The 26428-nt window shown below is 37.5% G+C and overlaps 1 protein-coding gene across 5 annotated transcripts in view; it reads left to right on the top strand.

The window, feature by feature from the left end:
- The window catches only part of lilli (AF4/FMR2 family member lilliputian), a 323624-nt gene that overhangs the window by 287590 nt on the left and 9606 nt on the right, over positions 1-26428 (top strand). For 4 of the 5 annotated variants that reach the window (XM_018445975.1, XM_018445972.1, XM_018445976.1 and 1 more), the window contains exons 10-15: positions 17850-17907; positions 18311-18363; positions 19753-20260; positions 21027-21772; positions 23819-24734; positions 25667-25806. In XM_018445975.1, coding sequence (XP_018301477.1) covers positions 17850-17907; positions 18311-18363; positions 19753-20260; positions 21027-21772; positions 23819-24734; positions 25667-25806 — 2421 coding nt within the window. The remainder of the gene's footprint in view (positions 1-17849; positions 17908-18310; positions 18364-19752; positions 20261-21026; positions 21773-23818; positions 24735-25666; positions 25807-26428) is intronic. The other variant, XM_018445974.1, reaches the window with a different exon arrangement.

Raw genomic sequence — 26428 nt, forward strand, 5'->3', positions numbered from 1 at the left:
TTAACTTAACGTGAGTCGCCACCGCTCCTATTCAATTATATCGTTATTTTATACTAAAACAATAGTTATATTTGACACTATGCAGTGTCAATTTAACATGATATAGTGTCAAATTTAATTATCGTTTTGATAAAAAATAACTATATATTTAGTAGGAGCAGTGGCGACTCACGTTAGGTTAAATTTGACACTATAAATTTAACAGCGTAATATTGCAATGTTTAAAGCCTATCCTACATGTACTAACTTTTCCTCATATTTGACTGTGATTGGTCGATTTTTATAATTACACTTACAACTACGTTTACGCAATTGTAGAATGTGCTTAAATCAGTAATAAAATAGTTACATCGATGATGGGCGAACCGCGCGGATATAATGGAATAATAAAAAAAAGGGCGACTGTAGGATGCATTGGCAAACATACTGGTTACATTGTAAACCGTAAAGTTTACTACCGAGGGGGGCTTTTAATTAAACCGTGCAGCGCGCCGCAATTTTTTGGAACGTTGACTATTTTGCCAAATATTTTGTTTTTTACCGCGCGTATGCAAACACGTCGTCGCGCGGTCTCTGGCTGTTTACTTTTAACCAAGCAGTTTTAATCCGCGCAAAAAAGTGCCGCGAGAATCCACGACTCGAACAAATAAAATTACGGAAAGCAGAGAATAGTCGCGAAAGTAATGTGTCTCGTTATCGGCGTTACGTGTGCATAAAGGAAAAAAATGAAGAAACCGAAAACTCGCGATGAATTGGGAAAGGAAATACACGTCGCGACGATGGAGGGAGTCCGGGAAACACGTGGACGTCGCTAATAAAGATGTTTCAAAGTTTCTCACGTGTCATGGGTTTCTTGCTTTCGCGACGACGGTTGGTGGAACTTTCTTTCGCCTCTCGTAGACGAAACACTTCGTACATTTTTATGACGGGCTTACCAGGTCTTCTTACTCCTATCGTCACCTTTTTTCCGACGTTCCTTGAAATTCCCTCGTGAACTTAGGAACCTTTTGCGAGAAAGAGTCTGTTTTTGATAATGCAATATATCCCGCTTGTATGTTATCTAACTCGATTCGGGAAATCTACTCGATAAATAAATAGTAAACAATGATAAATGGATTACCTTATTTGTATCTATTTAATCGATAAAAATTAAAAACGCTTTCTGGATTTACCTAGTTTTTTTTAGTTATAACTAATTAATTGACATTTTTTAAATCTTCTTTGGATTTTTATCCAGTTTTTTTAGTTACAGCTAATTAACCTTCCGTTGTCCAACTGGATCTTTAATGATTCAGACGAATTTTCAATTTTGAATTATTCTGTTTCAAATTCACGTACACGTATAAGAAAAAGTGAAAAACATTTCGTATCATATTAATGTAAAATTATATTCTTTAATGTGTTGAAAGAGAAGAGTGTATCAGAATTTTTTCAAAATTTTTAGAGCGTCAAAAAACCCTTTGAAAAACACAATCAGACACCAGTGGCCTGGTTGAACTATATGAAAGCAGAGAAAAAAACGTTGAACCATGAAGGATTAATTGCAATTTTTTCAATTATAGCTAATTAATTGCAATTTAGAACTTTATTTTTGATCGGAATTGCATATATATAATTATAACAAAAGATTGTAGCACTTTCGTTACCGCAAAATTATAACAAAGAATTCAACAACAAAGAGTTCGTTCATAAAGGCAAGTACTTACCGTACTTATCGTATTTACTTATCGTACTTTATCCGTATATATTCTTTCTTCGTGCGATAATGTTATCTCGCGTTGATCTTTCAAGACAGTGGGATAAATTTAAAACGGACGAATGTGTTGCTGCGAAAGTAAAAATCGCGTTGAGAAACGGGGAGTTGTCCGTTGATTGCTCAATTTACTTTCTTTCTTTTAAATAAAATCTTTATCTTTGATAAAGAATATTTTCTTGATAATAATCTTAAAATATACTTATTACAAATTTTAGGAAGACTGTTTACTATTATGTATTCAAAACAAGAATTTATTTTTTGAAGAATACTATAAAATTGATCGAAGAAGCAACTTTATATAAAAAGCAAATCGAGTTTGTTTTAATTAAATAATCCTAATCGAAGTAGCAAACTTACTAGGATTTAGAATATATTTTAAATAAACTTAATGAACTCTTATGATAGATTTGCAGATATATTTTGAACTCATTCAAGTAATTATTACTTGTGTATAGTACGTATTTTTCTGTGTGTACACGACATAGCAGCTCCGAAATTAAATTCATGGTGGATTTTTGAGAGGCAGTAATTGGCAGCCGATCCGCGTGGCCGTGTTACATGTATGACACTCGCCCGGGGCGTTTATGTGACCGTCGCACGCGAGAAAAAGAGATTATCGAGCTGACGCAAAGGGACACATATCGTCCACCCTCTTCGTTCTCTTTGGGACTTTGACCCCTTCTAACGATCCCCCGCCTAATAACCGCCGCACATCAAACTCTTGTCTGATGAAAAAGTAGACCATGTCATCGCGATTCCAGACGCCTTTTCCTCCTTGTTTTGTGCTCCTCTCGAACCGTAGAGTTTTGGTTGATCTTTTATTTGTACGCGCCGTGTAGTTTCGGAAGGGGTGCATAATCGGCATTCTAAGCGAAAATTATTTAATCGCCCGCTGGCTGTCGCGCCAGCTGACACGAAGAATTAAAAGCGTTAATTGATCCGTTAATACCCGGTGTTTTCTCTGACAACACAAGAATGAATTGCCCTCGAGAATTAATCTCCAAATGAATTAATCAACGTGTTTCTTCAAAGGACACGGTTCCTTTGCGTTTGCGCCGACTCGCAGTCTTTTTCTAAAGGTCGATCTCAATATTCCTTCGTGGATATCGTTCCCTTTTTCCCGGGCGCGTGATTGACGCGGATAATTAAATTTTCCCGACTCATAAAAGTCAGAATAGACCGCAAATGTACCAAGTACCATGAAAAATATGCGCTCATTCCATTTGCTTATTTTGCAATATAACGAGAGCGTCATGCGTTATCAGACGAGAGCGGCCTGTGGCCTTGCGCGATCCGATAACGCGCTTAAGTCACACTTAAACGAGCTGATAACGAGTTTCGGTTCTTTGCGAACGTTTGATTTACACTAGCATGTACGAACATTTTCGCTATGAGATGCATCTTATATTTTTATAGTTTTCGCGATCTGTAATTCTTAATTTTCACACTGGAAAAAGAGTCTGGTTGCGTTAATCGGAATTCTGATTGATATCAAAATTTTCTGATTGAATCTATATATAATACTAGTTCAGGTAACTTTCTGATTAATATGATCAGAATCTTCTGGTTCGTTCATTTCAATTAGAAATTTTTCTCAGTGTAGCTCTCGGCATTGTTGATTTACATTCGCGACTTTCTCAATTCGTAAGCACCGAATCCGGAGTCTTAACTTTTAACTATCGCGAATTCTTTGTCACACTAACACCATCGTCGGATCTGACAGATCCAAACAGTTAAAAACGCTTTATTTATTCAAATAGTTATTTTTAGCTATTTTTACGTATTTTTGTTGTATTGTTAAATGAACATGTTTTATGTTTTATGTACAGAATAAAAGAAACGTGATATTTTTACTTAAACCTTTATTTATCATTTTATTGAAAATCAGTATACTATAAAGTGAAATAATATTATTCTGTAGAAAGATGTACATTGACACACGGAAAAAAATTTGTAAAAACAAATAAAAATTTTGATTTAATTAATCTATTAGCTATAATATATAGCTAGTTTTCTATATTAAAGTAGCAAAGTTGTACAACTGATTAAAATTAACGTATAGGTAATCATATGTGTTTTAATAGAACAGCAAATATTTGTTAATATAATATATCAAATATAACTTTTTACAAAAATCAATCCAGTATTTAGAGATCAAAATTTTTAATAAAACATGCTATAGAGATGCATACTTTTGCTGCCGTAATGAAGAAAATATGCAACATTAGCAATTTTTATTATCTATTTTATAAACATATCTTATAATTAAGAGGATATACTGATAAGTAGGAGGAAATACTGATAATTGCTTAATAATTTCATTGTTAAACCATCAAATCTTAGTTATAGGTAACATAGATGTTGAACTCACGTAGCAAGCTGTAGCTTTACTGAACTACTCGATCTATTTTTTTTTTCTGTGACATACTGTAGAAAGAAATTTTATTAATGTCGCCGTGCCTATAATGAGACACGACGATGCGACGGTAGTTAAAGCTAAAAATTTTTTCGAGAATCGAGTCGTTTTATTCTGTTCTTATTGCATGAGGATTACGATTGCAAAACGGTTAATTAATAATTACTCTTTCCGTGCACGTTTACGTTCTATCCGCCGATCACGCGCGAAATTTACGAGCGCGTCCGATCTCTCGATTATTTCGTGCCTCGTCGAGCGTCTTCTGGCGTACGGCCTGCACATTGTATATCGCGAATCGCGATAACGGGTTATCGGGATACCTATCTGCGGTATGTGCGCGAGTTGCGGACGTAAGCAGCATCGTCGACATAGGAAACCGGCTACGCGCGCCGGAGATCTTTCGCTACAAGCTTTTCATGTCCATATTTTGCCATTACGGTGCTTCCTTCGGGAATTCAGTCGGTTTACCCGTAGTTTCTTCAACGCGATACGCGTCAGCGAAGTTCAAATCGCACGATGAATTGTAATTTTCTGTCATGAGGTGCGATAGGATCGAAGGAAACATAAACGTACGCGAGAATGATAGTTAAATAGTAATGAAATAATAAAATAAGTAATTTATTAAATAAATAATAATTAAAATTATTTAAATACGTAATATATTTTCAAAATTGAAAGTTCGATAGTTTGCCTCAAATTGTATGAATGTTGAGAGAGCTACGAAGTCAAATTACGTTCAGAACGACAAGTTATGAAATGTGAATTGAGTTAAGAGCTGCAGGGGATTTAAATTTACGCGTTACAAATTTGAGAAATTTTACTCAATAACAGAATGAAGAGAACATTTACCCATTTCATTTACGAAATAAAACGAGAGAAGAAATAAAGAATCAAAATTTATTAAAACACTTGAAGTGCTTTATGGAATAACAATTGTTCAATGATCAAGAATTATATAGTCGCGATTTAATCAAGATTTATTTAAAGATTTAATTAGACGTAATATGATTTAGTTAAATGAGCATTACAATTAGAAATAGAATAATTCGTTTAAATAGATGTCTCGATATGTACGCATTTATCAATTATATGTTTTCTCGATATAATTATTTCGCTCTTTTTTAATCTTTAGATAAGTAGATGGTTCAAAGATACGTAAGTTAGTAGATGAGATACTCAGAATGTTCCCCAAAAAAAATTTTTTAATTTTATGATTGTATTTTTTATTAGTATATTATGTTATAATTAAATTTACATTAGTTATACTCTTATGAGATAGAGAAGGTAAAAACAATAAACTTAAGATTCATATTCATTCACACTTCACTTTTATCGATAAATTGCGCGCATTCACTTCTGAGATTTTATAATACACCTAACGTAAATTAGAGGTATATGCTAAATATGTGCAATTATCGATAAAAAAAATGAGGTGTGAATACGCAAGACTTCTGAACAATTCTTTGTATTTTCCTTTTCTAGAACAAGGTTTTAAAGAAAACTATATCTAGGGTGCTATGGCTACCCTACCAATCCACTTAAAACTTAAGCAACAGTGTATTGATTGATTCTATGAACACCCTTTTTGCTTGTACTTTCTGAGCTTCTCTTGCAGTCTATAATGTACTTACATCGATAGCACTTACAATGCGGGGCGCCACTAAGAGGGTGGGTGTCGAATAGCACCGCAGGGATCGCCGATCATTTTTCGCAATTCGATCGCATCGCGATGTGCGAACGGTGAAGACGTGTAATCGGAAGAAGCATATGCGCGTCGTCCGATCTTATCTCGCGAGAGTAATGAGAGCTCGTGCTTCGCGCCTCAAATCGAAGATGCTGGATGGATAAACGGAGGCAGAGAGAAGACCGGAACAAAATAAAAGACGCACGCGTCGCGTCTGGCATTGCGACTTTTTCCTACAACGACTATAACGGCGATGAAAAATTCGCTCTAGATTAGAATCGCTGTCGGAGAAGTTTAATGTTGCTCCGAGGAAACGCGTCGCAGGTTACGATATACGAAGGACACGTTCAAGGATTATTCGACACGCGAGTAAATTGCCTGTCCATGTACCTACACCTTGTTCTTACTCTCTTTTTTACTCGCAACAGTGTTAGCCCCGAGAGAGAATATCAGAGAAATATTTCTGCTTGGAATGTGGAATTTGAGAAATTTTAGTACAGCCGTGTTAATAAAAAAGTTTAGGTGCCCTATAATTTCAGCGACGATGCTTTGTGTCTGCGGAATTTTGCTTTATTACTTCCTCGCTTCGTCTTTTATTCGTATAATTGAATTTTACATACTTATATATATATAATCCAAGTTTGTTCAATCTTTAGTGTCACATTAACACTAGAAGTACTAACCAATAATCTTAACACATTGATCAAATAAATTTAAATAAAAATAAAGAAAGTGGTGAAAAACCAAATATTTTATCACTATAAAAGGCACGATTATTGAGGGAGAAAAATCGAAAAAAATATGATACGCATGTGTTCGCCGAATGTTCATTTCGCCGTCTAAACAGTCGTGGAATCTCCACGTGTCTCGGGTATAGAAGAGTCTTAAATTCGTCAATTTATGCATCCACGATATGCGTCGTACGGGCGTATCTCGTGTCCCACAGATTTTCACCTTCACCGGCGCGCGCGATACGCGATAATTTGCTCTATCTGTAGATCTATCTACAGATTAAGAAGATGCTCTGAAGCAGGCAATCTCATTACCGCGGCCGCGAAAAGTGACGGCTCGAAATGGCCGAAACGGTACGACGCGACGTCGGGGATTTTTCCCGAAGTGGGTGGAAAATGTAAAGGTGGAGAACCGACGCGACGGCTGGCTCTCGCTTCGTCGGTTATGTGCTCCGGCGTTTCCACCGGCGTTAACTAAGCCGCGGGATTAAATCGGATGAGACGTCGTTAACCGGAGCAGCCTACTCCGTCTGTGTCTGTGCACGCGTGTACGCATGAATATGCGTGCGCGTGGGTGTGAGATGCCATATGTCCGCTTCCGACTCGTTTTCGCGACGCCGGTTTGCGCCAAGTGAACGACCTACATCGCGAGAGCTCGTTACGGGCTCGCCCTTTGTTATCCATCTCGTCGTTTTCCTACACGGTACGGTATTCCGCAGTACGATCGTGCACACGGAGCGAGTGGACGGACCTCTCGGAGTTTCGCGGTTCGTTTTGTCGTGTGTTACCGCACGGATGAATTCTGTCCGTAATCGCTTTGTTGAAACGGACGGTGCGAGCTATTAACGGCAAACTCATGCGGGGGGAAATCGCGATCGGAGTGCCCGTGGAAAAATTTTTTATTTTGCGTCGAAGTTGCGCGCGATACGCGAAGAGGAAAAACCAACATGTGAAAAGGAAAAAAATCAATCGCGCGGTATCCGCGCTTTTATTTGGGGCGGAGTTGGAAAGAGAACATTTCTGTCAAATATTTAGAAACGCTGCTTTTCCATGCTCGCAATATCCTTCTTGTTAAAAGGAGGTTTATTCCGTTACGGTCGTACTGCGCGCGATGGATGTTCTATGAATAGCAACGCGACGGCTCGCGCTGCGAATTCCTTCGAGACGTCTTTTTTAACGTCGCGACGCCGCGCGCCGCGTCGTCGATCGACTAGAACGGGATTAACGGGCGTCGCCGTTTGATTCGGCCTCCGTATCTATTTTCGAGAACCCAACAGAAACACCAGGCACCCGCCACGGTCCAAATTAAACCGTTCACTTCAAAGCGAATCGCTAGTCAGTAACATAGTTAACGAAAAACAACGCCGGGGCGTTCGATTATTTTTGAAGTGCAGCGGATTATTCTGAACGATTATTTGATTAGGAATCGCTACGAATAATAACATCAGTGAAGAACGATTGAATCTTGATTGAATCTTCATTTGCGAAGATTATTGGTGCTTTCCATTTAGTAACGCAATCGACACAAATGCATTCTATCCTTCTCGGCAATTCGATGAATGATGAAGACAAAACGACTTGTGTCGACTTGTGTCACTAAATGGAAAAAAGATATATTTTTTTATATATTCCTGATTAACTAAACAGAGACGAAAGTCAAACACAGCGTGTATGGAAAGAACGATTTTGTTGAAATATCTAAAAATTCAGCTAAATAGGACAGATCTAAAAATAATGTATCATAATTATTTTGATGGTCCAATCAAAATTATTTTCAAATTTTCATATCGAGCTAAATTTTTAGGTACTTTAGAAGAAAACCATTCTTTTTGTGTGTTTATTGTCTGAAAAATAAAACCTGCTTCCGAAGAGAGTCTGTAGCAAAATTTCACCGTCGCGTCGGGTTAAGTTTTTCTCTAAAATAAGTGATACAATCAACAAAATTCGAGGAAATCGAGAGGTTGAAATCCATTCAAATTATATCGTTTGCCCTTAGCATAGGGGATGCAATCGCGCGAGTTAAATATCATCGAGAAGTGAAAACGAAATCATCAGGGTTCGTCGTGGACATCGCGAGACTGCCGCATATCTCGTCCGCAATCACCGGTAATCGCTTTACAGTCGCGCAAATTCGCCGTGGAGCCGCGCGTTTATTTTCTCTCGCGTACCGGTGATGCCGATATTTCGTCTCTTTTTTCCCTCTCCGTTGGCTTCCCCATTTCTCATCCCCGACTCTCTCATTCGCCGTCGCGCTGGAGACGCAAAATTATTCGTCCTCCCCCGCTTTCCCTCGTCTCTTCTATCTTTCACTTTCCATTTCTCTTTTTCTTTCTCTTTGCGCGGTGCAGGATAGAGGCGAAATTATTACTGATGCTCGCCCGTACGGGTGCGCCTTTCACCACCGATGCACCGCGATGTGCAGACGCGCTTCGAGCCGCACAGTTACGAACGCACGTGCGAACTTCGGCGTATACGCACACATAGATGGTAGTAAAGAGGGCGTGAGCGGTATAACCGACAACGAGTCTTTTCTCAGATGGGAGAAAACGAGAGGTTGAAAATGGGTTAGAGGGAGGAGAAACGAAGAGAACAGTGCAGTCCCAGTAGGGTTTGCACCCCAGCGCGGCGCTTCCGCGAACTTATGCGTGGAAACTTGGCGAAGAGAGATTGCGAAACACGCGCGGCGCGTCTCGCAAATTTAGCCGCCGAGTGGTCGGCTAAAATTATCCGCGTCTTTGCTACTCGATCGTTTCGACGCGTCCGCGAAGTAGAAGTCAAATAGAGTGGAAAGTCGATTTCCTCTTCCTTCTCGGAGGATAATTAACACAGCGAGAGAGACACGCCGGATTACCGTTTATTAATCTTCAAAAGTACTTTACTCGTATTACTTAGCAAGAGCATATTGCCCGTTATTTGACTTTCTACAGTCGAAAGAAAAAGCGATCCGATTCTCGTTTTTTTTTTAAACTCCGAGGTGGAACGAAGCCATTCGGTGTTAATTCATTTAACGTTTATTACAAACTAGCACCTGATTCAATTTCTTTTTATTCCTTGAGTTATATCTTCCATTAATATATACTGGAAAACAAATTTACAGAATTTTAGTAAATGTCTCTTTGAATAGTACGAACTAAATCTTTACTAAATGTAAACATATATTTATTTGGTACAAGAATCATTGATTTGATATAAGTATCGTTTTTTTATTGAGTAAATATTTATTTACTGTAAGTAAATGTTTAGTTGGAAATATTTATTAAAATTTAGTAAATTTTTTTTCAGTATTGGGGCAACTTTTAGGAATAGATGCTTTTATAAATTTGGAATATTGAATTCTATAATAGTCTAATTTGTGAATAATACATACATTTTCCCTCGAGATAACGCATCATTGAAGTGCTATCGGCCAGAAGAAATTCAATCAAACTAATTAAAAGCGATGACACACGCGTAATCATATATCGGACGTGCATCCGAGCGCCGCAAATCTGCCGGAAATTCACTCTGTCAGATACAGGTGTTGCGCCCCGCATCGAGCCAGCCCTGCGTACGTACGTACACGTGCACTCGCGTTCACGCACACAAACGCTGCACATGCATGCGAGGTGCATCAGTGGTGTGCACGCGGATGCAGATGGCGTGTAACCAGAAGCGGTAAAGCGAACGAGGAGGGGTTAAAGAGAAAGAGAGAGAGCCTGACACAAGAGGGAATGCGAAACTCGTTGAAAAAGGAGAACGCGAGGCCGAGAGACCAGAACGCGTTGCGTAGAAGCGAGACGAGGACAACGGCGGGTTAAATGGATGTCCGTGATAGAGACAAAGGCAGAATTCGTCTTTCAAGAGGGATAGAACGATAGAGGGTAGGAAGAAGAGAGAGAAAGATAAGAGGAGGATTGTACAAGAGAGAGACTAGAAAGAGGATCAACCAGGGAACGAAGTGGACAGTATTGTTAGAGAAGGATGCAAAACGTCAGAAAGGGAGAAAGCGGATGAGGGAGAAAGAAGGAAGTGGTGACGCACAGGCCGTTCTGTTGCTACCGAATAACTTTCTATGTATATTATATAGTCGTAGATTATTTGATAAACTCACTCTTTCATCGGAGAGAACGTCTTGAAACAAATATGAAAATCTGTAATTATTGGGAATATTCAGTCTTTTGTTTATTAGAATTGTTCTGGAATAAGAAATTTGAAATAATTGAGGGATTGTGTGGAAGCAGTTACAATTATAATATTTAGATGTAGTTTTCTACTGCAAAATTAATTTTGTCACGTACTGAAGAAGAAAATTAAATAGTTGCATAAAGAGGTGAATAGTTGCATTCGATCCTTCGGTTGCAGAAACTCTTTCTCGCTCTCTTTTGATTAGAATGTTTATGGAACAAGAAATTTTTCATAATTAAGAGGTTATATGAAGGCAATTATAATTACTTCCACGTACATATACAATCTTAAATTATTTAATAAAACTGATCTCACTCTTTTCTCGGAGAAATTTTGTAGCAAATTCAGAAATCTGGATACTAAGAAGAAAAATTTCTGATTGAAAATGAATGAACCAGAACATTCTAATCACATCTCGATCAAAATTCTGGTTATTTCAACTAGAATAATAGATTCAATCAGAAAATTTTGATTCATCCATTTTCAATCAGAATTCTAATTAATTTAACCAGACATTTTTCTGATTGTCAGTGTAATGTTTAAAGTCTCTTTTGATTGTTAGAATTTTTATGGAACAAGACATTTTAAATAATTGAGGGGTTTGTAAAAGCAATCATAATTTAGATGTACTTTTCTAATATTAATTTTATGAAGTACCTTTTTTGCCAAGAAAATGAATTAGATCGTTATATTCGATTCTTTGATTAAAGGCACTCCTTCTTACCCTCTATTTTCTACAACAATGCTAATGTTGATTTTGCGAAACGGCGAAGCCTGAAATCTGCCTTCAGGCTTCGCTGATTAATTAATAACATATACATCCATTCGGCAACGCGCATCGACAAGGGACATCCCGGCTCGGAGACACTCTGTATACCACGGAACTTCGGAAGTTATTCGCAACAAGCGGCTTGCTAGCTAGCTGCCTCATGGAATTCTGCTCACAACCATCGTTATCAGTGCCATCGCCACTACCACTATCGCGTTACCGCGCTGTTGCCTTCCTCCGTCTTGTCGTCCGATGTCGTCGGCACCTCCGGAGAGGTTCCAGCGACCAGCCTCCCGCGCGTCTTCCGTCCCAAACCAACCCTCCAACCGGTCTCTCGTATTTCCTCTCCGCTTCTCTCGTCGTTCCTCTCTTTAATAGCAAGTAGAAACTTACTAGCGCCAACTCCGAAGTGTATTACGTACACGTGTATATATAATACGTGTCGTTCGGTAGGGAACGATAGGAGGAGGATTAGGGTTGCGAAGCTAACCGACGCGGATATTGCCTTTCGTTACGTCGCCAGAAATAGAGAGTAGCGCATTAGTTACGCCGATTAATCCATTAGCTTCTTGCTACTACCATGCGTTTCAGTGCTCTATTACTCTATCCACATTTATCTTGATTCCACCGTGAACGTAAAATTACTTTCCTGGAACGGCCTACCGCACTCTCGCACACGTTGACATTACGTCTCTTTGCACGACGAACACGCGCGTTCGATATGCGCGCGTTTATCGCGTAATGTCTTTTTTTTTTACATTGCTGCGACAAGTGTCACAATGCTCGACGGCATTGTTGTTTGATTTTTCTCTTTCAGACCGATTACGATCACGATGTCGCGCCCGTCGCTGTAAAATCACCAATTCGGAAGTCACCTGTCACAATTGTAACGGAACGGTAAAAACACACGTGCCGTGGGTGGCGAATGAATATGGCGATAGCAAGCGGTAGAGATGAGATAATAGATAATAGACACAGAGGCCGATTGTTCGCGCAAACGCTTTGAATAGATGTCGCGTGGTAGAAGCTCGTAAACGAGCTCCTGTAAACTTGCCCTCGATTAAGATTATTATCCTTTTTGCGCATTGCGCCGTTTACTCGTGGCTATAACAGAGTCCTGTTAATCGTGCCCGCCGTCCATCCATCACGTAAATACATACGCGTCAGAAAGTTTAATATAATTAATCTTTTAATTAAAACTCTTTAACTGCGCCGCGCAGCGACGCATGGAATTTTAGATATAATAAATTCAGTAAAGAGAGATATAAGCATATTCTATTGATACTCTTCGCTATTGATTGACGATGTTATTATCAATAACCGGAAATCATGAACTCCACACTAATCACATGGAAAAAGTTATTTCAGTCAGATATTCATAGCTTATGAGATCAAAAGTCTCTGTAAACACAACCATAAAAAATAACAGATTTTCTTGTAACATCATTTGAAGTTGCTATTTTGCGTGTAATCGTATTGAAAAGTACTTTTATCTAACTCTATAGTTAGTTTTTTTTTAATTGTATAACATTTGTAATAAGTATAATTTATAAATAATTTGTTATAAGCAAACAGTAAAACACCTTATAAGTATATAACCTTATAAGTGTTATTATTGAGAAATTATGTCTCATGTGCGCAAAGGGAGGGATAATATAGATGTATAAGGGATAACCATCGACATAGATACACACATATCGGTGACTATTCCATTAGTATGTCTAACATTATTACGTATGAACATGTGACACCCGTATAATTACATATAAATGCCTATACAGTTAAAGACAAATTGTATACTGTAGATAAAGGTACTTTTCAGTCCAATTAGACTGAAAATAGCAACTTTCAAATGATGTTATAGCAAAATCTGTCCATTTCTGAGGTTGTACTTACAGAGACTTTTAATCAGTATTTCATAAGCTATAAAACATCACAGTTGTAGTCAATTTTATTGAAATCTTTTTTTTTTACGATTAGTGCTGAATCCTGTGAACAATATTTTTATTGTACATTTATTTTGTCGATGATTTTGAAAGAGAAAAGAGAGAGACAAAGGAATTTCCAACAAATTTTTAACGCACCGCAGTTAAAGAATTAAATTTTCGCTAAAATAGTAGGATCGCGGATAAATTCCTTTGCAATTAAAGTTGCATGTGCAGCTTTTTTTTATTCATCAGTATATCTATACGGGAGTATCATGTAACAGCGCCAATCTCGACTTTTCTCCCCTCGTCGATTCCCTGTTATCAAACGAGGAACGCTCATTCACGCCTTTCCCTTTAATGAAACGGACCCTCGACCGTTCGTTTCTCCTTGCCTCCCTTCTTCCGCGGCGGAAACGTTTTCCACTTGTTTCCACCGCGATCGGCAGGCCGGACGCGTGCGTGTTCTTCCTCGTAACATACGTCTGCACGCACGCACGTATGCGAGTACACGCGCACGCTCGCGTGGGCGTGCATTCTCGACTTGCGTGTGTGTGGCGCGGTTACGACACGGCGGTTCCGTTGCATGCCGGAACGTGAGGTTAAAGAAACGCCTCGCGCGAACAGGTTCCCTTCTTTTCCACGATGCCGAACCGCCGAAGGGAGTAGTGAGTTTCATCAGCGCGACGACATAGTCAGAGACTGACAATGGACCGCGTTCTCACCACGCGTTTAAAGGATAAACATGAAAGATCCTCGGGGAACGGTACAAGTGAATTTCAAGTACACGAATGCGAGAATCTTATTAAAAAAAAAGCTATTTCGAAATTTATTCTAAAATCTTTAATCCTGGATTTGTATTCTGGATAGAATTTCCTGTTACATTTAAATGTGACTATGTGTAACATATAATTACACGGAAATTTTGTTGAAGTATGTAAAAATTTATATCTAGATCTGAAAATAATTTTTTGGACCATCAAAATAATTATACAGAAAACTCAAGCATGATGAGCAATGCTGCGAAAAGTTTTAACATTCTAGCAACCAGCTTGGATCTACATAATTATTTTGATGATCTAACAAAGTTATTTTCAGATTTGTATCTAGCTAAATTTTTAGATACTTTAGCAAAATCGTTCTTTCCGTATAAAAATTGCGATGAAGTATGTCTGGTTTTATTAGGAAAAAATCCATAAAGTGCAAAAATTTTCCGATTCACGAAGTTGCCTATAAAATAGCAAGTATTTTTCGTCGTCGCTGGATATAAATGTTTAATGGAGATAAGATACATTGAGCGAGCACACAGAGCGGGTTTCTCCGTTGCAGGATTCTGCCTTGATAGAACGATACTTCATAGAATTTTTCCGAATATACGCTTCGTTACCGACGAGCGCCGCGCTTTGATAAATCGCCCATGTTTGCCATTAGTCGTCGTTTCCGTCTCGATGAAAAATGCGGCTTGCGCGCTAATAAACAATACGCGAACGTCGAATGCGCGGTCGTTCTAAAATTGTGAACGTTCCCACGAAGCCGAGTAATTTGTACCGTTCGAGACGCGATCGTTAAACTCTTTCGTGCGGCGATTTAGCAGGTTTCTTGCTGACAAGCAGCGAACTCTATAACCAACCGGTCAGCAGTCGTCAAAGACTTAGATGTTCATGTAATTCGAATCAAACCATGGTTATTAACTCCTCGGGACAACACAGTTGCACGGTTACTCACGGAATTGATGAAATGCCATCAATTTAATACTATTTTTTTAACATTGAGAAAGAGAAGGAGGAAAATGGAACAGATATAAAAATAAAGATTTGTAAGTTTTATTTACGATGTTTAGTACGAGATTTGCATTGCTTTATCATCAAGACATAATTCTTGACTTATGTAATTCACTCCATAAGTCATTGTTATCTTTTTTGACAAATTTCCACAATATTATTAATATAAAGAATGTGACGAAGGACTTTGAGGGCGAGTCGAGCAGTAAATTAGAGTGAACTAGATTTCAAAGTACAATAGAATATCTCACGCTGCTGTATCAGCTGTGAAGATTTTGGTGTTGCGAGCTTTTGTTCTCAAAGTTGTTGCGTTTCAACTAAGTGAGTTTTCCTTCTCCGAGAGGTCGGTTGTCAACGGAGTCAGGTGCCAAGGTAGAGACGAGCTTAGATACGACGTTCCGTTCGCGCACGCAGTCGGCGTGGCAAAACCACAAGGCACCGCACAGAGCACGGACGTAGGACAGTGCATTTAGGGTCGATGCCCTCCTCTGTGCACCGTCGATGTTCGGTGCTCTATTTCCTTCTTATCTTCTTCTTTATCTCTTTCTCTCCACATTGTGGGCTTTCCGCGCCGCCTCTATCCTCGCCTGCCTTGTCCCCGGCCCGGATGCTTGTTGGACGATCCTTAGAGACTCGTATACGCCTCTTCGCGATCATCGAAAGAACGAATATGCCCCCGCACGTTTCGCTCTTGTCGGAGGAGGAAGGAGGAACGAGGAACAAAAGAAAAAAAAACAATGGAGGAAAGCGAAGATCGGTCCTCTCGAGCTTGTAAGTCCGAGCGGCACGCGCGATTATCCTTATTAAATTAAACGCGGCTAATTCCAAGGGCAGGCTGATAAACGACTTATTTGCTTAATGACATAGAAGCAGGTAATTGCGATTGCCGTATAACAGTTTGTTCGAAGCGTTTCGACGAGAGCGAGGTAATCTCTGAGAATCGCGATGTGCTCGAGCTTACTCGGAAGCAATTATTTTGGCCATCTGCTTTTCCTCATACAGACCTTCGGCTCAAATCTCGGCGTTATGAAAATGTTATTTTCCGCGTCTTACTTGTCACGCGAAAAGTCTTTAACGCTGAAGAGACATTAAACCTTCGCGTTATGTAAATGTATACGTTAGATCGACAGTAAAGGAATCCCATTTTTTGCCGTCTATATAAACACGACCTTGTCCAAGAGCCGTACGCTGTTATTATCCACTTTATTAAATTAAGCGAGAGCGATACAGAGAGAAGATAATGAAAGACGTGACTTGGAATTAATATCCCAACTTTTTAATGCATTTAAGCACTCTCAAAAGGCGATAAATTATCTCACGTGTAATTTAATACGCTGTACGTTGAAGTAGCACGCGTTATATCCACCGCTTTTCAACCACCCCGGTAATTTTTCAAGCCTTTAGTTTTTCAAGCCTCCAAAGCACGCAAATACGCTCTTCGCATATCTAAACATTCGCAAGGAATTTTGATAATCTGCTGAAGATCTTCCTGTATCTTAAATTACTTGCGCAAAAAGAATAATTTTGCTGAAGTGTCGGAAAATTGAGCTGGGTATACAGGTCTGAAATTGTTAGACTATCAAAATAATTACGTAGATATCTCAAGCTAATGAGCAATGTTGCGAAAAGTTTTGACATTCTAGCATTTGAATGTTCTACATAATTATTTTGATGATCCAGCACAACTGTTTTAATTCAGATTTGTATCTAAATTTTTGGCAAAACTATTCTTTCCGAATAAAGATAGCTATAATAATATGAATAAATTTCCATATTTTTTGTTAATATAATATAACAATGAATAAATTTTTTTTATCCTATACTAATTTGGAAATGCCGATTTTAAGTAAATTTTATGTATAATACATTGAAAAAAACGGTTTTGCTGAAGTATTTAAAAATTTAGCTAGATACAGATCTGAAAATAATTTTGAACAAATTCTCCATTTTTATTAACGTATATAATATAATCAGTTTGAATGTCCTATATAATTATTTTGATAGCTTAAATAAAATTATTTTCAGATTTAGCTAAATTTTTAGATACTTCAGCAAAACCGTTCTTTTCGTAAGATTTCTCATTTTTCCAGTTGCCTTCAATTCAAGTCCAACCAACTCCAGTCTTGAACCTTTCAATAAAGAACGACGGTATTGCGCGAGAAACCCTAATGGATGGGAAAGAACGAAGTGATTGCGGATGTGCGAGAACGGTGCGCTCAAAGGATCAATGAACGATTGTTTCTTAATCGCGCGGTGCCGCGATGCTCTACAGGTTGCAGTCGCGCGTGTATTCTTCGCATGCATTACTTACTCTTGCTTCATCTCGGATTCTAATCGAATGTGTTTGGCTCTTGATATCAAATTATCTTCGCTTTCCGCCGGCTGCTACCGTCGTCGCCATCACCGTTGTTGAGACTCTCTCTCGCGTCTGTATAGTTGCGCCGAACGAAACTGGTTTCCTTGTTTGACGAGTGGCGCTCGAGCGATTTCAGAGGGATTGCACTAAACAGCGAGATATAAATCCCTCTTGGCGTTCGCTTCGCTGAGGCACTTCGGTGAATCACACGACTCAGTGATTCTCAATCTCAGAATGAAATCGAACGGCTCTTTCTTTCTGTTGCAGGAATATCGCGGAGGATCTGATCTTGTCAGATGAAGAGAGCGAGGATGAGGAGAACAAGGTAACATAATCTAAGGAGACATTTAATCTTTTAATGCCTTGTTATTAAACATAGATATGTTAATGAAAATTACTTATCATTATTATTATTACGAAATTAAGTGAATCATCAGTTATTAAATTAAATATTGTTTATAATATTAATTGTTTGCAGTATTATAATGAGATAACGCGTTTCCTGAAGTAAAATTTTGAAGCTATATAAAAGTTAAATTAGCTGCACTTTCACCTTCAAGTTTGTTTTTTCGTTGACCTTTTGCAATACCGCAAAGTACTTTCGCAAACCGATACGATCGAATCGCGTTTGACGAAAAACTAAGTGACCGTTCATCACGACAAGAAAGATTCCGTTCCACTTTATTTCACAGCGAAATTATTGATAGCGGTCTTCTTCTTATTCCCAGGAAACATTATCGAGATCGACGAGAGGAAACAGGAGTCCGGATCTCACGGTCGTGTAAGTACCTGATTCGTAACTTTGACTAATCTTTGTTGTTTACGGAAATTAACTAGGATCAAGGAATTAATAATAAAAAGTATGCTTGCCGTTGCTTGAAATTATTTTATTATATTATATTTAGAGACTTAAAAAAAGAAAATTTTTTTATGTGTTTAAAACACTTCTTTTGAAAATTTTTTTGACGTTTTTGAGAAGGTATCTCATGATATTTTCAAAATCATGTTTTTGGCCCAAACATTTATAGTTAATGCTTTAAATAATTCAATATGAAAAAATAGAGAAAGAGAATTTTTTTGGAAACCTCACACTTTTCTTAAGTGCCTTTTTTTAAGCACATTTATTTTCTTCGAGTATGCACGTGTATACACAGTATGAAACATTTTGTATTTGTGTTAGATTGGTCTTTGTTAAAACTTTTGTGTTGAATTTTTAATGTATCCGAGTATTAATTGTGATTGCGTTATTTGATTATTTTATGTTAAATTAATATTCCATATTTCTTATAATATATAAAAATTATACAATTTATAAGTAAGTGAACAATTAATATAAAAATGTTTTTAAAACGTAAATTCTAAAATAAATGAATAAAATGTATTAATTTAACTCTCTCTCTTATTTTAAATGTTAATTTTACGGAAGATATGCTTTTATAATTTGCTTACAAATTATGTCAGTCTTATATTTTTTGTGTTATTTTTTTAATGTAGTATTTGTGTTACAGTCGAATTTTGATAACTCGAATCTCAAGGGAAGAGCTAAAATCTTCGAGTCATAGAGGATTGGATTATCGAATTTTTTGAGTAAAAGAGGGTTAGCATATAAAAATTCGACTTATGGAGGCTCTGTACGAGAGTTAAGTTTGCGATTAAATGACTTTTAAAAAATTCAATTTTTGACAGTGAATTATTTATTTCATACATATAATAAATTTTTGGGGATAGGTCAAATTAATCAAATAATTACAATCATTGTCAAGTATTATGTTGTCAAGTGTATTACAAATTCGAGATCTAAATATCTGACAAATAATTCGAGTCAAAGTAAGTTTTATTTTGATTTATAGAGGTTTTCCGTTGCGGAGCGGAAGGAAATGAAAATTTTCGTCTAACAGAGAGAGATTTTCGAGCTATAGAGGTTCGAGTTATCGAGATTCCACTGTACTTTCTGATATATTTTGTGTTAAATAAAAAATTTGAATGGTCTGGGACATGTGAAACGTGTTAAATTTAATATGAATTTTCCAACTGTATATCGTGATCTTGAAATTAAAGAATTTGTTCCAATTGGCCAACAAGAAATTTCTACGATTTCCAGTGTCTCGGTACCTTTATCGAAAATCACGATGTCCAATTTTGAGCATCGTTTGATCAAACATCCTTACAGTCTATCGACACCATTGATGACATCGGCGCCGCCGCCTTTGACACCTATGTCGCCCATGGTCATGTCACCTGTGGGTCCATTGTCACCCTCGCGGCCGATCAGCCCGCCGAGATACCCGTCGCCGCCACCGAAACGGGCGACACCGGAGCGAGTGCTGTCTCCTCCAGCGGGTGTCAATCATCCCCTGCCATCCGCGTGTTCCCCGACGAATCCGGTTGTCGTCGGCCAACCATCGAGTCCAGCTGAGGCGCCACATAGCTCCGGAAGCGCCAGCTCGAGCTCGGACTCCGGTTCAGATTCCGGCTCGGACAGCAGTGATGATTCCGAGGACGAAGACGACCTGACCTCGGCACCGCCGCCATCCAAGGGACCTACGACACCGCCCTCGGTTTCACCGAAGCAGGACAATTTGGTGGAACCGCCGCCTGCTGAGGAACCTCGTCGTTGGGACCTCATTTCTTTCCTGCAGCAGAACGGCAACCAGAATGCCGAATCAAAACCTGTTCAGGTAAGACTGTTAATTATGGAGCAATATTTGGATTATTTCCTCTTCCCAGTCTGTTCGTCTCTTGTCAGAGACGTAATGATCTTTTCTGCATATATCCTCTGATATATGAGACTTAGTTTTTTAACTCCGGATCCGAATGGCCATGTCAAAAGAGGTTATTATGGCAAAGATACTCTCATCATTGCCTTGCGAGAGATAATCAAATAAAATCTAATATATATGTTTTGGGTGAATTTGAACCCGGATCTTTGACATAGAAAGTAGCCTCGCAATTCTCTATACCATGATCGTCACAATTTTAATGTTAATATATTTAAAAATCTGAAGAAATGACTTTTGAGAAAGAAATTTTAAAACTTTGTAGTATGACTTTTACATAAAAATATAGATATGTTTAAAAGTAAAAAGTTATTTCTTAGCTCAGTAGAATAGTAGATTAAAATCTGAAAATTAAATAAATCGATCTAGTTCTTAGTGCCTAATTCTATACTATATTATAAACTAAACATGTACAATAATATGACAAACATTTCAACTTATAATTATGAAATCAGTGAAATTAATAAAAACCTCGATAATATAAATAAAAACAAGCCAATAGACACATACAAATCAATGGAGTCAAATGGAGTATGATTTCGCCGTAAAGTTGTTTAGATATAAGATTACAAATACGTCAAAAAAGTCGTTTGATGATATATTTAAATTATATAAGAAATTATGCCAGAGAATTTATGTTAAAAAAGGAATTGCATCGTTTTTACAGGATACTGCCAGGCGGGAGAATGCGCATGAAATAACGACGGAGACCAGATCACATAGGGAACAACCCCATGATTGGCAGCTCGGCGAGGCCTTGAAGAGGTCTCATAACATGAGTTCTCTCAGCGACAGCGATCATCATTCTGATCAGGAGAAGAATCAATTGGTTGAAGACAATCGTGCCCAGACGGAGAAGCCAAAAGTGGCCGATACTAGGAAACGCGGACGACCCAGGAAATCCATCAAGAGTCCGAAACGCAGTCACCGGACGTCGGACGAGAATCTGAAGAACAGCAAGTCGCGCAGCCGGACGAGAACGGTCGCCACTCCTGGCAAGAAAAAGCCACCCAAATCGAAAGAAACGGTAACCTCAAGTGACGACGACAATGACTCGAAATCGCAAAGTGATTCCGACAGTGATCGTCGACCTACCAAAGTGTCGGCCGTGGTACCGACAAGAAACGAAAAGAGTTCGAGACTGAGTCTGTCGTCTAGCGACGACGAGAGTTCGCCACCGAACAGGAAAAATAATAACAGTGCCTCCGAGGACGACACCGCGCGATGGACAAGAGTTCCCCCCATCAAGCGGAGCAACCTGTTGGACTCGCCGAAGAAGCAGGACCAGAAGAAAAGTTCCGCCAAAGGCAAGCCTAGACAGCCTAGATCTAGAGTGACCAATGTAACCGGTGGTTCGGACTCTGATAGTGAATCAGAGGTGTCTCTAAGGAGTAATCGCATCAAAGTCGCTCGGTAAATTATTTTTTATACAATTACTCTAATGCATTAATTATTTCTTTTTTTCTTCCTTACTAGATGTTATAAATTTTGCATATATTTCCATTTAATTTCCATTTAATTGTTTATATCTTACTCTTATATTTTGCACGTGATAAAGAAAGATATAAATAATTTTTTTTAAATAATAAGATAAAATAATATGACAATTTCATCGACATCTATGATTTAATTTAATATTTTGTTTTCGGTTCTCTCTTTTTCACCTTTTGTTTTTATTTAATAAGCAAGACTAATAAACTAATAGTTTTTTTACAATCAATAAATAAAAGAAGGGCTACGAGCTAGTTACAATATAAAGAATATTTAATATTCGTATAAACGTTTCGACGCCGATCAGGTTATTTTCAATGTAAACACAAATAACATTACGTAAATTGTTGGAGTATTCGGTCAGATTACACTATCCAATAAAACATCGGTTATTTCCGTATCCCCTATTATTTAATGTGTGTGGTCCATATGTCAAACCGCTAAAATTAGCATCATTTGACTGATGTAAAAGTGATCTCATCTTATTTTTGAAAAAATCTACAATCTTACAAATAATTCAAAATAATAGACTGACATTGCGTTACAATTTAAATTTAATTATCAAATATGTATATTTTATAGTAATTTAGTACCAATTAAGTTACATACATATATATACCTTGATTTGTCGTAATGATGTGAGTCAGACGTTGAGAAAAAAACGCAAAATTAACTAAGTCATATATAGTAGGTAAAAGTAAGACTATGTCAGGCGACGTTATGATAAAAAGGAAACAAGGAAACAAAGAAAAGACGATAATTGGAAGGGGACAGAGGACAATGTTAAGAAGGGGAAAGAGATTGAATAATATTAAGATATGATTCTGGCAGAGAATCTGTATCATTTTGTTTGTTTATCCCATGTTTTTGTCTTTTAATGTGAACCATCTCCGATATTAGTCTCTTATTATAAGAAGCTTCTATGTCTAAAATTTCAACGTTACCTCAGTCAAAATTATGATTCTGGTCAATGCGTTTGGTAATCACCGTTGGAGATTTTGACTTCTTATTAATATCGGAGACATGTTCGTGTAATCTTGTCTTTAATTATCTTTTTGTCTGACCTACGTAACTAACATCGCAATCATCACAAGAGATCTTATAGACAACGTTTTGATTGCATAAAGGATCCAACTGGTCTTTGCCCTTTCTAATAAAATTCTTTAGTGAATTTGATATAGAGAAAGTCAATTTACAATGGAACCTGTGAGTAATTGAAGTAAATTTTTCAGATACCAAATTCACATAAGGTATTGTGAAAAATCTCTCCTTGATTTTTTTGTCAACAATTCCACTATTAAAATTAATGTGGAACTTTAATCTTTTTTGTATAGAAGAAAAAACAAATTTCAGTGGATAACCATTACTTAAAAAAATATTTATTGCATTAATCAAATTATTTTGCTGGAAACAAAGATGACACAAACGTATAATTTTGTTAACAAACCCGTATATTACACCTCTCTTGTGACAAAGCGAATGATGTGAATTAAAATTAAGAAATTTGCTAGAAAAAGTCGTCTTACGATACACATCAAAAACTAGCATCTGCTCTTCCACAATCAACATAGTGTCTAAGAAATTTAATTTTCCGTCTATACCAACCTTCATAGTGAATTGTAATCTACCATGTAATGAGTTAAAAATTTTTTAAATGTCTTTAATACTCTCTGATGGAGCAACTAAATAATTACACTCGTTAAATAATAGGGAATACGGAAATAACCGATATGTTTTACTGGATACTGTAATCTGACCGAATACTCCGACAATTTATGTAATGTTATTTGTGTTTACATTGAAAATGACCCGATCGGCGTCGAAACGTTTGTACGAATATTAAATTTTTTTTAACTTAATTATTGTAACTGGCTCGTAGCCCTTCTTTTATTTATTAATTTATTCTGATTGAGCCATATTAATAATTTATTTTTTTACAATATTTAATAAAAGTATTGTAAATGTCAGAGTGCCACCCAGACCTCGAGCACCACCAACGAGGACGACCTCGCCTGATAATTCTGATAGTGATAACAGCCCGGCGTCAAAATTACAAGAGGATGACGCCGGCAACGTGCAGGACAAGAAGAAAAGCGACACGCTGCGCCACGTCTTCTCGACGTCGAGAGGCATCGGGAAGACGGGTGGTAAAGGTGGGAAAGGTGGAAAAGGCGGTGGTAAATGCGGTATCTACGTAGAGGAGTACACGAGTAATTCTGCTACGCACACACCGACGGGCGGGGACAGTCCGTACAAAAGACCGTCCTCGCGGACGTCCAGTGGTGGCAACAATCTTCTCCTGCGCTCCCCTCCAGCGCTCACACATGTGAACGGCGTACCAAGTCTTATGTGCAAGATCGATCTCAGCAGGATATCCTCGCAAATTTTCTCGAATCTATCGAGAGGACAAGAGCTCAGACAACGCACGGAATTGCCTGACACTAGGCCATCTTCGAGACAAAGACCGTCCTCCAGTTTGGCGACCTTGCAACCACCGAGGTCGTCCACACCGGAGGAGGGTGAGATCATCGATACGCCGCCTCCGCAGCAGCAGATCGTGTCGGATCGTGCGAGAATCCATCGTTCCGACGGACTGCTAGGCGAGAGTGACGGCAAGATTTCACGTTCTGTGATCAAGGCCCAACCGATATCGTCGAACTCGAAGAGCGGCGGTACTGTTATCGGAGGTGCTGGTAGTGCTAATAGTGCCGGTACGCTTGGTAGCGCGCCTAAGAGGAAACGTAATCCGAGTTGTAGTTCCGTGTCTAGTTTGAGCCCTGTTCAGTGTTCGGTAGATGCGAAAACTAAGAGTACATCCGAGCATAAAGACAGAAACCGCAAGAGACAACGGAGGCATGCCAACGACGGGCTAATGTCCAGTCAGGTATGGAAAAAGTGAAAAACTTGTGAACTCTTGCCTGTGAAAACTCGGTTGTAGTACTTTTAGCTATAGATTTACATATATATAAATCTGTTCATACTTGCTATATAATTATATCATTTAGGTTAATATGATTAAAAAGCTCGATAAAAAATATAAAATAAAAAATTTTCTCAGAAAAAGGATCTTACATAAAAAATATACATGTATAATATCAGTTTTATGTATAATATCATGAATACATTCTAATATATCAATACTAATTTTCTTGAAAATAATAATTATATTTTTTAATAAATAGTTATACACTTTTATTTTATACAATTTATTTTTTAATTATATAATAATTCTTCTGGTCTGTTATTCAACTCACATATAATTTTTTTAAAATTATTAATATAGCTCAATCAGAATAAATCAATAAATAAAAGTAGGGCTACGAGCCAGTTACAATATAAAGAATATTTAATAATCATATAAACGTTTCGACGCCGATCGGATCATTTTCAATGTAAATACAAATAATATTACATAAATATTACATAAATAGGGAATACGAAATAACCGATGTTTTACTTATGGATATTATAATTTGACCGAATATTCCGACAATTTATGTAATATTGTTTGTGTTTACATTGAAAATGACCCGATCGGCGTCGAAACGTTTATATGATTATTAAATATTCTTTATATTGTAACTGGTTCGTAGCCCTACTTTTATTTATTGATAATTTTTTTCTTACTAATATTTTATAAAAAAATTTTTTATCTTTTAGAACTTTTTATCATATTAACTCAAACGATACAATTATATAGTAAATATGAATAGATTAAATAGATAGATAGATTAAAATAGATAGATAGATTAAATAGATAGATAGATTAAATAGATAGAATAATTTATGTACATACATTTTAATATTATTGTACAGCAGAGTGATATCCAACCGACGAATCACGAAAGGGACGAGAAACCAGATACTAGTTTATTACCGCCACCGCCTCTCCCAGCTCAGCGCGTCTACTATTCTTACTTCGATCCTCAAAATGAAATATTAGAAGATCAGGATAGGTAAGTTTTTATATTTAAGATAAAATGTTGATTGAATCCCTTTTTTTATCATAATAAATAAAAATTAGACGAGAGAGAGAGAGAATATAGCGTAATATCCTTAAGCAGATCTGTCTAATTTGAGCTCCCCCCTCAGAGTCAAAATCACGCGAAGCTATCGACGCAAAAAATTCAATATGGGTAAGATTTCGGGGACTATCAAGTGTTGATACGCATCTAATTGACGCTTATCAATATTTTATAGTTCCTAAAATCTTATTCACATTGAATTTTTTTACGTCGATGGTTTTGCGTTTTTATAGGCTCCGGAGCTTATATTGGACAGGTCTGTCCTTAAGTATTTTTATACACTTTTCTTGACGAATTATGTATATTGGGTCAGGGAAAAAGTCCCTTTACAAGTTGGTAAAAAGATTTTCTTTTAGCAACCTATATATTTTATTTAAAAAAAATTGGCAATTACTTGATAGAGCAACGTCTCAGCTTTAAGAATCTGTATTTTTAATTGCGATACGATGATTTTTAACGAATTCGAGTAATAAAGTCAGAACGTTCCTTTTTACTTAATCCGCAAGTAACTCAGCAACAAAAAATCGTAGGAACATTTTTAAAAAACAATTTT

The sequence above is a fragment of the Mycetomoellerius zeteki genome, unplaced genomic scaffold, assembly GCF_001594055.1.
Source record: "Mycetomoellerius zeteki isolate Tzet28-1 unplaced genomic scaffold, Tzet1.0 scaffold172, whole genome shotgun sequence".
Lineage (NCBI taxonomy): Eukaryota > Metazoa > Arthropoda > Insecta > Hymenoptera > Formicidae > Mycetomoellerius > Mycetomoellerius zeteki.